At 37.1% G+C, this 17,145-nt stretch overlaps 3 protein-coding genes across 7 annotated transcripts; 1 reads left to right on the top strand and 2 right to left on the bottom strand.

The window, feature by feature from the left end:
- Window positions 1-288: 288 nt before the first annotated feature.
- LOC148547110 (Ubiquitin-like superfamily protein) lies at window positions 289-1,149 on the top strand. Its single transcript, XM_088497590.1, has one exon. It carries the CDS (start codon window positions 289-291, stop codon window positions 1,048-1,050), a length of 762 nt encoding a protein of 253 aa, XP_088353716.1. The 3' UTR covers window positions 1,051-1,149.
- Window positions 1,150-1,636: 487 nt separating this feature from the next.
- Window positions 1,637-3,979, bottom strand: APO4 (APO RNA-binding protein (DUF794)). Of its 5 annotated transcripts, none has more exons than XR_001614320.3 (4): window positions 3,746-3,973; window positions 3,378-3,642; window positions 2,223-3,100; window positions 1,637-2,110 (listed from the first exon to the last, which is right to left on the bottom strand). XR_001614320.3 is itself a non-coding variant. In XM_088497589.1 (3 exons), exons 2-3 carry the CDS (start codon window positions 3,635-3,637, stop codon window positions 2,281-2,283), a joined length of 1,080 nt encoding a protein of 359 aa, XP_088353715.1. In that variant the 5' UTR covers window positions 3,638-3,642; window positions 3,746-3,979; the 3' UTR covers window positions 1,637-2,280. The 5 variants fall into 5 exon arrangements, 1 of the variants encoding a protein (XP_088353715.1); XR_001614319.3 differs by having other exon boundaries at window positions 1,637-2,115; window positions 3,746-3,959; XR_015896902.1 differs by having other exon boundaries at window positions 3,378-3,930.
- Window positions 3,980-14,044: 10,065 nt separating this feature from the next.
- On the bottom strand, window positions 14,045-17,145 carry LOC107613948 (EamA-like transporter family). The gene is made up of 4 exons (XM_016316148.3): window positions 16,991-17,145; window positions 16,101-16,822; window positions 15,581-16,001; window positions 14,045-14,812 (listed from the first exon to the last, which is right to left on the bottom strand). Exons 2-4 carry the CDS (start codon window positions 16,677-16,679, stop codon window positions 14,499-14,501), a joined length of 1,314 nt encoding a protein of 437 aa, XP_016171634.2. The 5' UTR covers window positions 16,680-16,822; window positions 16,991-17,145; the 3' UTR covers window positions 14,045-14,498.

The raw sequence follows: 17,145 nt of genomic DNA, 5'->3' as shown, positions 1-17,145 counted from the left end.
GACAACGCATATAAATGGTCACATATATGCAAACATAAAAGACATGTTCTGCATGATAATGAACCCCACAATCTCAACTACTCACATATATAACATGATTCTAACGATTTGTATCCATTATCATTCATATTCTCATGAGGCTAACTAAATTTTTTTTACTAGTCCTCATAGTTTAGTTTGTTGAAATTAAAACTACTCAAATTGATATTCATATACTGTTGTTGTCTAGTCTTTGCCTGCAAATAAAATTCTAACTAAAACCCATAACAGCTTCATAACAGTTCTACCATGAGAGTAGTTATTGTTACAAGAATAAACCAATTCTTCATTGAAGTAGGTGCCCAAGAAACAGTTTCCGAGATCAAAAGAAAAATAGAACAAATTCATGGTACTCCAGCAGCTTCACAGATCCTAACAGTTTCTGGATGGGAACTAGTGGATGGCTTAGACATGGAAGACTATCCTATAGTCACTGAAGGTACAAAAATTGACCTCAATATCAAACCAAGCACAGAACCACATTTTAACCATGTTAACAAAATGCAAATCACAGTGAAATTTTCAGCTAGAAGGATCAAGATAGAGGTGGACAGAACAGATACTGTTCGGAGCTTAAAGGAAAAAATCCACATAATTGACAGCACCCCCATCAAAAGAATGACACTAGTGTTTTCAGGGGTGGAGTTGAACGAAGATTTCAGAAAGCTAAGTGAGTATGGCATACGTGAGTCTTCTGAAATTGTTGTGTTCCTCAACACCATAACTAGGGCAAGAGATGAAGCTCCCTCAAGGAAGGTGAGCCTAGTGGTACAAACTTCCTCTAGTTTGCTTAATGCAGCAACTATTCCACTGGAGATGAGAGATGCATGCACTGTGAATGACTTAAAGCAGTTGTTGTTAAGCAGAAAAATTCTGCCTGTTGATGACTATTTATTTATTCATAGGCAACGGATCATGAGGGATAGCTGCAGCCTCAGATGGCACGGTGTTGAAAATGGAGACTGCCTCTATGTGTTCAAAGGGACAGTTAGTCGCAATGGATATCACTAAGCATTTTTAAATTTTAAAATATTATTATTACTAGTATACATTACTTCTGCTGTTTAACTTTTCACTAGGGAAATGATTGACAAGACCATAAAAACTTAGTGTTGTTTTATATGTATGCTTAGTGTTTGCTAAGAATCTACAATATATTTACAAGTTGATACTATTGCTATTTTTATGAATTTAATCTAAGACTATATTTTAAAAGAACTTGAAAGCAAGAAACCAAACTACTCAAGTGGTATATCATACATTATTAACAGCAAATAGTAGCTTCATATTTTCTTATATGATAAATAAATAAAAGAGAAATTGATTGACTTAGTAAGCGAAAATCCTTATTCATTGAACATACAATAAACTTTGCAAGTTTGGAAATATTGCTATTCCAATTGACGAAATCAATGTTAAACTAAAAACATAAACAACCAGAATAGCAACGAGCTTGAACAGCATTTTTTGTTTTTTCAAAAGGAATAAAAATAAATAAATTTAAGGTGATTCTCATAATTTTGTAGAATTCCCTCAAGGTTTTCAATATAATTTAAAACAAAACGACCTGATAAACTATAAATATACAGTGCTATAATTGAAAGCCAAAACTTCAGTTCCTATAAATAAATCATGCATTTACATTGGCAAGACAAATTAGACAGCTTGGAAGTTCAAATTGGAATTAAGAATTGGCCAATCCTGGGAGTAACATCACTCACTACAATGCTTAATTTTTCTCCATCAAAAGCTATGTACGTAATAAAGAATCAAAAACTTTCTTTTCTCTTTTGTTTGGATGTCACAACTATGATTAAGAAGAATAAAAAGGAAGATAATGACATACTTTTTTCAGGCATCGATGAACTTATTACAAACATGTACAACAGTGCAGCATCTCTCCTGTGTATATCTAGCAATTGTTGGACTCTAATTCCTCAAGAAACAAATATGTGTAAAAAGGGAAAAACAATTGGCACCTTTGACTGGAGAACTAGAAGATGAAATTGATTTCTTCGAACTGGGCGAAGATCAGCTCCACTAAGTCCATACACATATATTAGATTTTGATCTGTTCTGCATAAAGTAAATAACTGAGGAGATATGATATATAGTAACCAAAAGAAACGCTACAGTAACTGAAGAACAGGCACATGGACCCAAAATCAGAATATGCAGACAACCTTAGAAATATGGAGCAGTTGCAGGCAGCAGGCTGAAGTAATGACATATAGTTAGATGTCATTTTCCCACACTGTACTCTGATTCCAACCATGCCTGTAAGTCAACATGCTGCCCCGGAAAGTTCAATTCTATAGTTCTTTTTCTAATCTCATTATTGACAGGGCCTGACGAACCTTTAACTTTCTTCATACAATTATACTTTGCAGGCACAAGGGCACCACCCTTTGAGCACAGATCCAATACAGCTGGAACACGCCCGTAAAATCTTCTCCCTTCATCTACAAGTACAGCAGGATCTTTAGGCCTTTGGCTCCATACGATCTTCGGGGGCACTAAATCATCCACTGTAGCTTTCATCCAAAAGTGAGATCCTCTCCAACTTTCATATTTAAATACTCCACAAAGCCTAGCTTTATGGCCAGAAGGCCCAACATGAACCTCAGAACAATGTTTACAAACTTTTACTGGATAAACCAACAACAACTTCTCCACCCCTGACCTAAGAATTTCCCAAGCATTGAGTGTTTGTTGTGCTACAGAGGTAAGATCCCTTGGTGACAAAGATTCACCTCCTTGCACGCTATCATTGGCAGCCTCCAAGCTCCAATTACTTGAACTAAGGTTTTCGTCATTGGGATAAGCGCCTGCTTGCCAACATAGCTCCAAAACAGCAGGTATGCGTTCAAAGTCAAACCTCTGGTTGTGTGTAATAACAGGCTGGAACATGTTATGTAGGTGAAATGCTTGGACAGGAACAAGTATATCATTTAAACCACCTCTGACCCACTCATGAACTCGATTCTTGGCTCGATGCTTGTAGCCCCAGCAAGTTCGAATTTTATGCCCCTGCTCACCAATAAATATCTCTGGACAGAATCTGCAAATGTATATTATGGGCAGATAAGAATAAAATGATCTCAAGAATTTCAGCTCTCAAAACACAAAACAAAATAGGCCCGAGGTAAGGTACTAACTTAACAATCATACTTTCTATATGGCGTTAACAAGATTGCAATTATCTCATGTAAATGCAGAACAAACTTCCTAACTAAAATGTAAAAAAATCACATTTAAAAAAAAAAAAGGAAAATCCCAGATACTACTACTAGCAACAACAAAACAAACAATAACAAAAATTAATAAAAGGCTCTCACTTGCAAGCCATGATAGGAATGGACTTGAGAAGGATGGAAACGCCATGGAAGAGAATATCCCGAGTTACCAGCGCCTCCTTTGCAACCGGAATGGTGGCGCGAACCGGGTACGCTTGGGCTCTTCTCTCGATTCTCTTGAGAATCATGGGGCGGTGCTTCCTCAGTTTCGCTTTGTTGGCGTAGAACCGAATAGGAAACTCAAAGCATCTAACTGATTCGCTGCACACAAGGCCCCGCCAAGGCAAATTTCTCAGAGCCATCGAGTCTGCGACACAAAATGATAAAAAAGGACTTAGTTGGTCACAGAGGCATTTCATCGAACAGTTAGCTGTCGTCACGGACACGCAATGGGAAATGGTGACGCTAACCTATTGGGATTCAAACGAATCGCGAGAGAAGCCAGGGCCAATTGCCAAACTGGGGTTTTTCGTTTCGGATCAAATTTTTTATCTTTGAGGTGCAAATGCGAAGCAGCGTCTGTTAATTTTGCGGTCTGAGGAAGATGGAGTAGCCGTGAGTCCTTTCACTCTTTCGTTGTGGCGTACTGGGTTTCATCCACCCGCGATCAATAGTTGTATATTTGTATATTCATTTTCAACTTTAATTATATTATGAGTTCAATTATATATTTTTTTTTTGTGACCGAAATAAATTAAACAAAGAAAAACAAAACAAATAAAATAAGGAACTGCCTAAATAGAGGGACAGTCCCGTTCAAGACTACTCTTAAACTCCTCTCAAGGTGAAAGAAGCTCTACATGCGAAAGTTGTAACTTTATCGCCATCTTTGCCATAGTATCTGCCACCGTGTTTGCATCTCTCATAATCAAACGAAAGTCAACCCGCCAATTCCAATGCATGATATCTCTTATTTTGAGCACCAGTAGATCAATAAACCCAAAACCATCTTGAGTAACAAGATTAAATGCTTCCACACAATCCGTCTCACAAACAACATCTCGTTGACCCACATCCCAAGCTAAGAGATATCCTCTCCAAATAGCAAATAATTCTCCTTGAAGAATACTATTACTCTCAATCATTTCCAAACACCCCATTTGCCAGCTCCCATTACAATCTCTAATAACACAAGCAAAACCAACACTATCACCCGAACCAAAATAACTAGCATCACAATTAATCTTAAAAGTACCAATAGATGGGGGATTCCAAAAACTATTTAGAGTAGAGGGAAGGGACATACGTTGTAATTCAAAAATATTCCTAAGCTCCTTTTCTAAAGTTAATGCCAGACAAATCACTTTTTCCGGAGACCAAGTTTCATGGGGATTAAAGATGTCCTTGCTCGCCATATCCACCAAAGTCCCGAAAAGAACTTGAACGGATGCTCTCTGCTATGATACAAGAACCAGTTCTTCAAATCTAAAAGATGATAAGAAATATCCAACCTATGCCAGACAAGCTGAGCTTTTGGACAATCCCGAATACAATGTAAAACTGATTCCTGGCTAGAAAGACATCTTGGACACCTATTCGATGACGACATCCCTCTTCTAAAGCGAAAACTTGCAGTAGGAAGAGCCTCCTTAAGACACAACCAAGCCAAAAACTTATGCTTTTCCGGAACAAGCTGACGCCAAAGCCAAAGCCAATTCTCCCGCTCCTCCCAACCAAACAGCTGCTTACACAACCACAAGTAACCATTACGTGAGTCATAGACTTTGGCAGCAGACCCACTCCAATACCAACCCACTTCCGGACCTGCTTGTTCATCTGGATTGTAAGAGAGAATATTATCTTTCAGATTTTGAGATAAAGGAGAATAAAGAGTATCCAAATGCCACCTACCAACCGACCAAATATCCTGTATCCGGAGATTCGAATCAGAAATGTGAACATAATCTATCTCATTAGATAACCGTCCTTCTCTCCTCCAACTAGAAAACCAAAAATTATGGTTCAAATCTCCAATACACCAAGCAAACCCATCCTTCAACACTTCCCAAGCCTTGCAAAGATACCTCCAAATGGGAGAGTCCTTGTTCTTAGGATAACTAAAACAGTCATATAGAGATGATCGGTATTTGGCATCCAACAATTGGACCCATAGCTTGTTTGGCTGCTGGAAAAAAGTCCAAACTAGCTTCCCAAGAAGAGCAATATTTACACAATAATGATCTCTAATCCCCAAACCTCCATATTTTTTTGGAGTAACCAGTACTTTCCAACTAACAAGATTTAATCCTCTTCCATCAACTTGTCCTTTCCAAAGAAAATTCCTCATCATAGACTCCAATTTACTAATGATTCCTTTGGGAAAAATAGAGACCTGCATCTGGTACGTGGGAATAGCAACAGCAACAGAATTAACCAAGCAGAGCCTACCAGCCCGATTGAGTAAACTTCCTTTCCAGCTTGCTAGCCTACTCCGAATCTTATCCAGGACACCATTGAAAGCTGAACGAGTCACCATAGAATGGCTAAGGGTAACTCCAAGATACTTGCCCAAGTCCTGGACAAATCTGATAGAGGATACCCCAGTGAAAACCTCTTTCCTTGTTGCAGAGACATTCTTGGAGCAAAGCGCTTTAGACTTCTCCACATTAATCTTCATCCCAGATGCTTTGCAAAAAGTCTCTAAAACCAACATCACATTTTGTACTTGTCTCTTTGTAGCTTTACAGAACAGAAGCAAGTCATCCGCAAACATTAAGTGGGATATTCTTGGTCCCCCTCTAGAAATAGCAACCGGCTCCCACAAGCCCAAATCAATCTGATGACTAATAAAGCATGCCAATCGCTCCATACACAACACAAAAAGATAGGGTGACATAGGGTCTCCTTGTCTAAGACCTCGGCTAGGAGTAAAGCCATTCAGACGACTCCCATTCCAAAGAATAGATAAGGAAGAAGCAGTGACACAATTCATAATCAAATTAAGTGTAGGAATAGGAAAACCAAAGCTTTTAAGGGTATGAGCTAAAAACCTCCAGTCAACTCTGTCATAAGCTTTCTCCATATCAATCTTAAAGGCCAGTGTGCCTTTCTTTGATTTAGTCTTCTTCATAAAGTGGAGGACTTCTTGAGCAATAATGATGTTGTCAGGAGTTCCTCGTCCCGGAATAAATCCTCCTTGAAGCGGGCCAACAATCTCCGCAAGATGAGGACGAAGCCTATTAACAAGGACCTTCGTGATGATCTTGTAAACTACATTGCAGAGACTAATCAGCCTGAAATCTTTCATAGATACCGGTGATTCAACCTTTGGAATGAGAATCAGTAAAGTTTCCAACATTCTCGGATCAAGAGGAACACCGGAGAATGCCTGCTTAACCATCTTCCAAACATCAAGACCAATGATCTCCCAATATTCTTTGAAGAAGAAAGCTTGAAACCCATCAGGACCCGGAGCTTTAAAAGAGTTCATGTGAAAAACAGCTGCTTTGACTTCCTCCATAGTAACTGGTGCCGTAAGGTTAATGCAAGCTTCCTCATTCAGAGAAGGAAGAGGCACATCACCAAGGCAACCCAAATCAACATCATCCAAATGACAGAATAAGCTTTTATAGAAAGACTCTGCTTCTTGACTCAGAACCTCTGGATCAGTTTCCCACACTCCATCCTTGAGAAAAAGGCCATGAATCTTATTATGCTTCCTTCGGGCAAGAGTTTGAATATGAAAGAATCTTGTATTCCTATCCCCGAACCTTACCCACTGCTCTCTGGACTTTTGGAACCATAGGAGCTCTTCTTGCACTAGAGTATTATTATAATCATCAAGCAATTGTTGCTCTTTCTGACGCAAATAAATACTATCTACCACTTCCAAACGCTTTTGTAAATAATTAATCTGCTGTTCTAATTCACATTTCTTAACAAAAATGTTACCAAATACCTTCGAGTTAAACTCTAGTGAATTCTTCTGTACTTCCGAAAGCTTGCCATGAATTCCTCTATTACCAGACCACCATGACTGGCTCACAATATCCCTATACCCAGGATGAGTAGCCCAAGCAGCAACAAATCGGAAAGGTCGATTCCCTTTAGGCTGAGGACGACCTTTACAACGCACCAGAATAGGGCAATGATCAGACTGAAGCCTATTTAAAACTTCTGCATAAGCCTCTGGAAAGATAGATAACCAACTACTATTTATACAGACTCGATCAAGCTTTTTTGCCACGTCAATATAATTTTTCACCCTCTTGTACCAAGAAAATCGCCTCCCAATAGTCTTCAGATCAAACAAACCACTATCCCCTAATGAAGTAGCAAACATGTCGGCTCTTTGATGAGAAAATTGACAGCCCTTAGATTCATGAGAAAATTTGACTTCATTAAAATCACCAAAAACAATCCAAGGTCCTTGAAAAACCATGGATTGTGCAACAAGATAATCCCAAAGGAGAACCCTTTTATTAAATTGAGGACTGCCATAAATACCACTACACCTCCAAGTTAAATTATCAAAGTGAACCTCAACAGTAACACCCTGATCAAAAGCATCAATGAACTTACAACAAACACCCTTCATAGAGGATAGAAACCAAATACCTCCTTTATGTCCCTCTGCTTCTACTATACCAACAGAGTGATACCCCAACCTTTCCCAAAATAATTTTAAATGCTGAAAAGGGGAGTGAGTTTCAACCACAATAAAGAAAATAGGTCTAAATTTCCTAACAAGTTCCTTACAATGCACCCGGGCTAACTTATTAGAAGCACCCCTAATATTCCAAACAATCATATTTAAACTATCCATAAATAATAGGGACAGAATAAATAAGAACATAAACTCTAAACAGAATCACCAACCTCAATAGGTGGTTTGTCCTGCGGTACTGGCACACTCTGATCCTCAACAATTGCCACCTTCGGACCTCCTGACACTGCACCTGCCATGCTTCCATCTACTAAGGTTTTCTCCGTTGTGCCACCATTTTTATCAACTGGTGAGTTCTGCAAAGAGGAAGGCCGAGGACGCTTCCGTAGAGAAATTCTACGACGTGCAGGAGTTCTGCGCAATGGAGATGGCGCAATTTCATGTTTTTCTCGCTTCCCCATCCTAATGCCAATTGATTTGCCTCCATCACCATGCAAATTGGGCCTTGGAACCCTTCTCGAACCAAACCTGTGCTGCTTTCCATCTTGGTCTTTCAAACCTGATGACTGGCCCATTGTGAATTTTCCTTTACGCAGCACTTGTTGCCAGCCCTCTCCATCATCCATGCATGCCTCATTAACATGACCATCAGGCACGTGAGGAGCCAATGATTCCGTAACTACATCCTTCCCTTTAACAACTCCTAATTTCTCACCCAAATTACGAGGATTCTCACCCAAATCACGAGCTTCTGATTCAGCCTCTTGTTGAATCTCATGATTGTTATGTGGCACTAGTGTCGGGGCTTCATTATTTTTTTCATCACCAAAGGAATTTTCGTTTCCTTCCAAGGACTCCTTCTCCATGCACAACAATTTATCATGCCCATACCGTGCACAAGTAGCACAAATCAACTGTAAACTCTCGTACTCCACTTCATAAGTCACACCCTCCACTATAATATGTTTGATTGCAGGCAACTCAAGATTAATTTGAATACAAGCTCGGGCATATTTTCCTCTTTCTACAAGCTTAGTAGCCAAATCTACTTTCACCGGAATCCCTATTGCAGAAGCAATTTGCAGCATTGCTTGTTCCTGGTAGCACCAAATTGGAAGTCCCGAGACTCGAATCCATACCAGCGTTGATCCAAAGGATTTTTCGCATGGCCTAAAATCCACATCCCATGGCTTTACTGCAACATAGTGACCGTCTATCAACCACGGGCCACCAAGAATGGCTTTCTCACGATCCGCAGCAATATCAAATTTAACCAAAAAATATCCAAACCCCACATCCAACAAATCAAACCCTCCTTTGATGCGCCATACTATCCGAAGCTTATGCATGAGAGCCGTGTAGCCATAATGCTTATCCAGCACCTTGATCACGATGGCTTCCTTATAAGGTTCAGCTAGACAGCTCTTTGCCTCCTTGGTAAAACTGACACTTGGTGGACGAGAATCACCCTGCTTACCTGTCACCGTCGCGATACCATCCCCAGATAAAGACCCTACTAATGCAAGCGCCTTAGACTTTTCTGCACCAATGACTTTATCTCTAAAAGAGACATTGGATGACTTTTCTAACCCCTCTCGAGAAGAACCTCCTTAACACCGGATACACACCCACCCACGCTCTCTCCCTTATCTCTTCCGATGGCATGGCCATCTTCCTCACCGTGTTTCACCATCAACCGCTCGCTCCCGCTCTCTCCTTCTCTCATTCTCCTTGAGTACGTACTCTTTCTCGTTCAATTATATATTTAAAACAATGTTTTATTTAGTAATTATATTTTAAATTTTATGTAATTAGCTTTAAATACACCAAGTAATTTTGGATGTTAATTACTTAATTATGAAAACTGGTTTTTAAAAAATAATATTTTATTTAATCTAAATCATTGTGACATTCTCGCTTAGGGTTGGAAGTGAGCAGGCACGGACCTACATGGAACCATGGGGGGCACTTGCCCCCACTCTCATTTAATTTTTTTAAACAAAAAAAATATATACATATATAATATGCCCCCATTTTAAATTTTAAATGACCCCACTACAAATAAATTAAACTAATTATTTAAAACCTTGAATCCATTTTATCTTTCTATCATTTTGATTATGAGTTAACCTAATTAAATTTAGTCTTCTCTCATTCTCAAATCCTAATCGTCACTCATTTATTCTCTTAAACTCTCTTCTTAGTTTCATATTTTCAATATTTTTTTTCTATTCCTTGTTTAGTGGTCATCTTGTCTTCATCAAAAGGTAAATTTTAAATTCTCTATTTTGTTTTATATAGCTCTCTATGATTTTATGTTTTTTTTAATTTTATTGTTTCTCTTTTCATATTTTCGATTGCAAATTTTAATTCAAACAATTATAGTTTAGGTATTAATCTATTTTTATATTCTCTTCATGAATTTATATATTTTATTTTATTTTTGATTTAGTGATCCTTATTATTTATTTGTTTATCTTTCATTCTATTATATTATATATAATTATGTTGCATATAAATTTCTAAAATGAATCGATCAATTTACTAATTTAGAATATATATTTTTTATTTTTAGAAATAATAATGAAAAAATATTTCAAAAGAAAGCTACCATAGAATCATTATCATTGGTCTCTTCTAATAAAAAAAAGTTTTTAAAATTCAATATAAAAAGTCTCATAGTTGATCCTGAACAACGACCCAAAATTTTAAATTATGATATAAATGACAGAGATGAAGTTAGACAAATTTATTTGTAAAAAGATCCTTGTCAACCAAGAGAATATAATTTTCTACAAACATATTTTGGGACTTTTTTTCATAAATTTAATGCTGATTGGTTTGATGAATTTGGCAATTAATTGGAATATAGTATTTCATAAGATGCGATTTTTTATCTCTATTATTATCTTATGAAATCTGATAGTGCGAGTAGTAATGCTTTTATAAAAGAGTTCTTTTTAAATTTAAATTAATATATCTTTTAATAATAATGTGAATTATTTTTGCCCCCTTACCATAAATTTTCTGGGTCCGTCACTGGAAGTGAGTCAAACTAGCTAGTGAGCTAGGTCGAACTCGACTCGTTAATAGCTTAATAGACTGAACTCGTGAGCTGAATTTAAGTCTGGAATTGAGCTCATAAATTAAATGAATCGAGTTTGAACTTTTATATATATATATATATATATATATATATATATATATATTAACATATATCCTATATACAGGTAGTTTGTACTTTAATATTATATATACATATAAAATAGTAATATAATTTTATATATATTAATGTTTTTATTTAAAATTTTATAATTATTCTTTATATAATTTTTATGTAGGATATAAATAAAAAATTTATAATTAATAGATACACAATATATAAAATTAATATTTTTTAATATATGTAAATTATAATTTATTGATATAGAATTATAGATTATATACCAATGAGTAATAGCTCAAATGGCATAGTCTCCTCATACTCAATTAAGAGGTTGCGGGTTCGAGTCTCCTATCTTTGGTAAAAAGAAAAAAAAAAAGAATTATAGATTATATTCCTATTATTTAAGCCAACTCGTAAGTTCGACTCAGCTCATGAGCTTCCAGTGAGTCAAGTTTGAGCTTAAAAAATAGGCTCGATTGTTAATGAGTTTAGTAGTGAGTCAAGCTCAATTTTCGTGAACCGAGCTTGAGCTTGGTTTAACTCGACTCAACTCGGCTCACTTACAGAGCCCTATTCTTGCTCTATTTGAAACTTAGGGCTTGTTTGGATGTCATTCTCGAAAAAGATCTTTTTTTTTAATGATAATTTTTTAAAAGATCTTTTATAAAAATAAAAGTGATTTTATATTTGGATATCTCATGTAAAAAGATCTTTTTATTTATCAATTATATTTTGGTAAAATAAGATAAAAGTAATTTTTTGTTCATTTATTATGTGAAAACATCTTTTTTTTTTAAGAAAAAAGATCTTTTAAAAAAAATGTAAATTGTAACTTCTCAAAAAATATGTTTTTTTTTTATTTTTCTAATACTTTTATTTTTATTATTAAAAATTTATTAAAACACACTAAAAAATAAAAAAAATTATTTTTATTAAAAAAATATTTTTTTTATCAATTTAATAATACCCAAACAAACACTCAATAATCATATTTGATATATAAATTATAATGACTAAATTCTGAAAGTGGTCCTTTAAATTAGATTCTTACATCAATTTTACTCTAAGGATTTAATTATACTAATTTGATTCTCGCATATTAATCTTCGAGGGATAAGTATGATTTTGGTCCCCAATGTAGGGGCTGAAAATTTATTTCGTCCCTCGCCTTTTTTCGCTCTAAAATGGTCCCCAAAATTTTAGTTTGTTTTAAAATCGTCCTTTTTACCAATTATATTTTTTTATTATCAAATTATCCTTTATTAAAAAAATTATAAAATAAAATAAATATAAAATAAATAAATAAAAAAAGAAAAAAAAGAAGAAAGGGGGGATACAGAAGCGGGGTGGGTGGGGAGAAAGGGGGGAGGGGGGGAGAGAAAGGGGATCCATGGCGCCGCACCGCCGCCCCCGCCCGTCGCTTCTTCTTCTTCTTCCCGTCGCCGCACTGCCGCCCGACATCCACCGCCATCCGCCACTTCTTCTTCTTCTTCCCGCCGCCGCACCCACCGCCGCACCGCACCGCGCCGCCACCACCACCTCCTTCTTCTTCTTCTTCTTCTTCTTCTTCCACCGCACCATCGCCCCTGCCGCACCACCACCATCTTCTTCTTCTTCTTCTTCTTCCGCCTCACCACCGCACCACCAATTCTTCTTCTTCTTTCTTCTTCTTCTTCTGTGAACTTGATTTGGTTGTGAAAGTTTTGGATTTTTTTTTAAATTTGTTGTGGAATATTGTTGTTGTTGAAATTTGTTATGGAATATTGTTGTGGATTTCTGATGATGATAATGATGATGATGATGATAACCATGATGATAATGTGGTGGTGGTGGGTTCTGGTGGTAGTGGTGGTTTTGTTCTGGTGGTTTAGGTGCTGTTCTTCTTCTGATGATGATGATGATGACCATGATGATAATGTGGTGGTGGTGGTGGTGGGAGAAAACACAGCGCTGCCGAGACGGGGGAGGGGGGAGAAAGAGAAGCGGGAGGGGGTTGTTGTTTCGGGAAGAGGGGAAAGGGGGAAGGTCGCCGTCGCAGCAGCTCCACGCCGCCGCCGCTCCACGCCGCTGCTCCTCCTCTGCCTGCATTTGCGATTCTGCTTCTGTTTCTGGTTGAGGAAGAAGAGGGGAGGTAGGGAGGGAGGGGTATTTTTGTCCGAAGGACCATTTTACAATAAACTGAAACTTTGGGGATCATTTTGGAGCGAAAAAAAGGTGAGGGACGAAATAAATTTTCAGCCCCTGCGTTGGGGACCAAAATCATACTTATCCCTAATCTTCAAACTACATACAAATTCTTCGGCTCATTTTTTCCATGAATCAGCAAGTGAACTGTTGATGTGACATAACTACTATCACTCTGTCAATTATGACAACTAACTGACATAGCTAGTAGTATATAATTCTGTCTCTCTTTTTTTTTTATCATGGTGCAACACTAACAGAGATAGGTTTATAAAATGGGACTAGAAGCAAGAATTAGAAACTAATTAGTGCAAGAAACAGAATAAAAAAAAAGATGGGTTTATAAATGGGACTAGAAACTAAATTGTAAAATTATCTATTGGTAGCCATGTCATCTAGCCGTTATAATTAACAGCGTAGCCATGATTGTGCCACATCAATAATTCACTTGCTGACTCATATAAAAAATAGACTGAAAGACTTGTATAGCTCAGAACTCAATGGGAGAGAAGGAGTTCAATTAGTGCAATTGAATTCTCATAAAATTAGTGCAAGGACTCCAGCTAAAATACCACTTTGGGATTTAGTCAAGTTATAACTCTTACAATGTCGATTATGATCATATTATAAATATAAAACTCACGTATTAAAACGATTTTCCGTATTATCATAAATTTTAAAATACTATAATTCAATCTACCTCATTTTTATTTTATTATTGTCTATTGACTGGAAGAACATAGACAAAGGTAATTTGGGTTAAATTCCACATGACATTGGCAAAGCAACTAGATTCAAATCTCCAAAACATTTAAACGGTATAATGAACATTCAAAGAACATCTCTGACTCTTCACTCTTGGTGCCATTGTCGTTCCTATTTCCGTAAGCACCCTCCAAAAAATAGCAAAAATAGACCTGTGTATGTATATGTACAAAAATACAGAAATTCAAACCGTATATGCTTGTAGAAAGGTGAGGAACCAATCACCAAGCTATTTCGATCGAGGAGCAATTTATGAACCCAAGGCAGTCTCCATTTCTCTCCAACTCCAAGTGCATGTGCAAACTCACTTATGCCACCTTTAAACTATATTCTCATGTTCTCGTTCTACTTCTGTGCCTGGTAATAGCAGCCATTGCAACTAACTTGGTGGCGTTACAAGATCAATTCGTTAACTAACTCGGAAAATGAATCCAATTACATGCTAAGGTATGGCAGCCGAATCTTCGCCTCTCGGGATTGTAAACTCTTCTTTTCCTAAACTGACATTATTTTCCAATTCGATGTTAGCTTCTCTTTTGTTACATAAAGTCTCAAGAGGAATATTAATTCCGGCGAAGCCAACCATGACAGCTATTGCTCCCAGATAATTCATAAGGCGAGGAGCACGGCCAGTCAAGGTATCCACGATGGCGGCCAATGGAACCTGAATCGTAAGGCCAGCAGTTGCTACTGTGGTTGATGTGAGAAGAACAGCCTTGGCCCACAAGTAATCACTCAGCACATTATCAAACAGTCCTGGTTTTGACAGGAAACAATCCAAACATTATGAAATGTACAAAACTTAAGGAACAAAAGCATTGTGTTGAACATCGAATTCAACACAGTGCGTCAAACTAAATATAGGGGTCATAGAGTCAGATCATTCTTTAATGGAAATTCATTAATATAATTGGTGCCTAATTTTTAGGTTCAATTCTTTAGCGAGTTATTACCTTGTTGAATATTGACAAGTTTTTACTTATTCTGATGTAAACTGCACTCAATGTAAAAGCTTGCACACTATCATCAAATAAACTAACAAATTACAGAGGATAAATACCAACATCACTTCCTACAGTCTCTAAATGTGGAAAATTTTGCAACATTAACAAAAAAAGATAAAAAAAAAAATAAAAAATATGGAAATATGATCCTCAATACCAGATTAATTGCTACACCTAAAATCAAAGTGTTCTCTATGACTACTACTAATAATACTGATAGTCTGATAGGGAGGGATAAGGTCCCCATTTCCAAATATGACTCAAAAAAAAAAAAGGTTGGACAACATGTGCAATTATGTATAATTAAATAACCAACAGTGCCTGAAAGAATGCGTCAGTGTGCTAAAGTCTATGTCTGCTTATTTGCAGAACACAGAAAGAATAGCACAACTTCAATGGCAGAAAAGGTAAAATAGGTAGATCTCCTCCTTAAATAGTAAATACCGATTGCAATTTTACAGCAATCATGTAAAAGAACTAAACCACAATGTCAAGCTACTAATAATAATGAATAACTGACCTTTGCCAATGATCAGACCAAGCTGCTTCAAGGTAAGTGTATGAAAAGGTTCCACCTTGGTGAAATTGAGTATGAGGGCAATTGGAAGAAAAATAAGAATATTAAAAAGTCCAAGAAATCCAAGAAACTGAGCCATGCTTGCTTCACCACTCTTTCCATCATCCTCAGGTAATTTCTTGCGAATTAGGGTTATATAAACCGCATATAGTCCTGCTGAAACAATTGCAAAGATGTCTCCAAGAAGCGGATTCGATGCGATTGTTTTTAAAGTGCTTTTTGAATCACCAAGACTCACAATTATTGTTCCTCCCATGCAAAGAAGAACACTAAAGAGCTTTAACCAAGTAAACCTCTCACCCAAGAATGCAAGCGAGACCAAGAAGGTAAAAAGACTGGATGCACTACTCAAAATTGTATTCGACTGCATAAAACATAAAAAAGGAACTAATTTGAGCACAATGATTAATTGAAACAGAACCTACAAACCAAGAGATGAAAACAAAAATCCATAAGTACTTACTGTGACCGTAGTATACTTCAACGACAGGTTAAAAGTGAGCTGAGCAAGAAACCAAAATGGACATATCAATAGACTAACTTTGGCCACCCTCCACCGTGTCCAACGCCCTTTCTCATCCAGCTGATTATCAACATTCTCAATCACATTAACTTGACCAGGCAACACCTCAACCCTGTTTTCCGGTGGCAGAAATATGGAACCAGAGTTCCTTTGTTCGCTGATGCCAACCTCTTCGTCCACAACCAATGATTCATTGCCCTCGTTCCCTACATCATTCTCTTCAAGGAGTATAGCCTGCTCTGACTCCCCCACGCTTTCTGAATGTTGGCTCGCTTTCTTCGCGCTCCAAAAGCAACCACCGCCACAAGAATCCTCCAAATATCGCCCAATTTCAACAATTGGTATCAAAACCACAAACAATGAGTTGCAGATGTAAGTAACAAGGAATGGTGACACACCACCATCAACAACAGACTGTACTACAAAGCTAGCAGCTATCCATATTGTGGCCACAGCAACTATATACACCAGACCCAACCCCCATTTCCATGCTTTACTATTCTCAACTTTTGAAGCCATACCAACGTTAAAACTCACCAAAATCAAAATAGGATTTCTCAAAATTGCAAACACTGATAGTGTGGGAACTCCAAATCTAGAATTCCCACGAACCAAAACCTTCTACAATTGGGAAATTGTCAACACCAGTTTTGCAATTCAAGCTGAAACAAAAAAAAAAAAAAAAAACAGATATGCACCAACAATTAGGAATTGCGATTCAAAATCTTTTCTTTTACTTTTTTCACATTAAAAAAAAAAACTGCAGCAATTATTTGGGAAAAGGAGAAAAGAGAAATCGAGAGAATCAGCTTAGTAGATGAGAAAATCACCTGTTATGAGAAAGAATTACGGTTAATGGGAAGATGAAAAACCCGAGATTCGCATCTGACTATCTGTATTCCAGTAGGAATCGTTGAAAGTTGGGCACGGATTCGGTACGCGGGCCTTCTTTTTGGCACCGAAATGCCAAAAGCGTTGTTTGTGC

This window comes from Arachis ipaensis, chromosome B8 (assembly GCF_059453495.1).
Source record: "Arachis ipaensis isolate K30076 ecotype BB chromosome B8, ASM5945349v1, whole genome shotgun sequence".
Classification (NCBI taxonomy): Eukaryota; Viridiplantae; Streptophyta; class Magnoliopsida; order Fabales; family Fabaceae; genus Arachis; species Arachis ipaensis.
Note: the sequence above shows the minus strand (reverse complement) of the source record. Positions and strands in the feature narration are given on the sequence as shown.

Excerpts from the sequence above, each read along its gene's own strand:
- LOC148547110 (XM_088497590.1), top strand. The coding sequence starts at position 289 with ATGAGAGTAGTTATTGTTACAAGAATAAACCAATTCTTCATTGAAGTA.
- APO4 (XM_088497589.1), bottom strand. The coding sequence starts at position 3,637 with ATGGCTCTGAGAAATTTGCCTTGGCGGGGCCTTGTGTGCAGCGAATCA. Across the intron at positions 3,101-3,377 it reads ATTCCTATCATGGCTTGCAA|ATTCTGTCCAGAGATATTTA; the intron begins GTGAGAGCCTTT and ends ATACATTTGCAG.
- LOC107613948 (XM_016316148.3), bottom strand. The coding sequence starts at position 16,679 with ATGGCTTCAAAAGTTGAGAATAGTAAAGCATGGAAATGGGGGTTGGGT. Across the intron at positions 16,002-16,100 it reads TGAAGTATACTACGGTCACA|TCGAATACAATTTTGAGTAG; the intron begins GTAAGTACTTAT and ends TGTTTTATGCAG. Across the intron at positions 14,813-15,580 it reads TGGTCTGATCATTGGCAAAG|GACTGTTTGATAATGTGCTG; the intron begins GTCAGTTATTCA and ends TGTCAAAACCAG.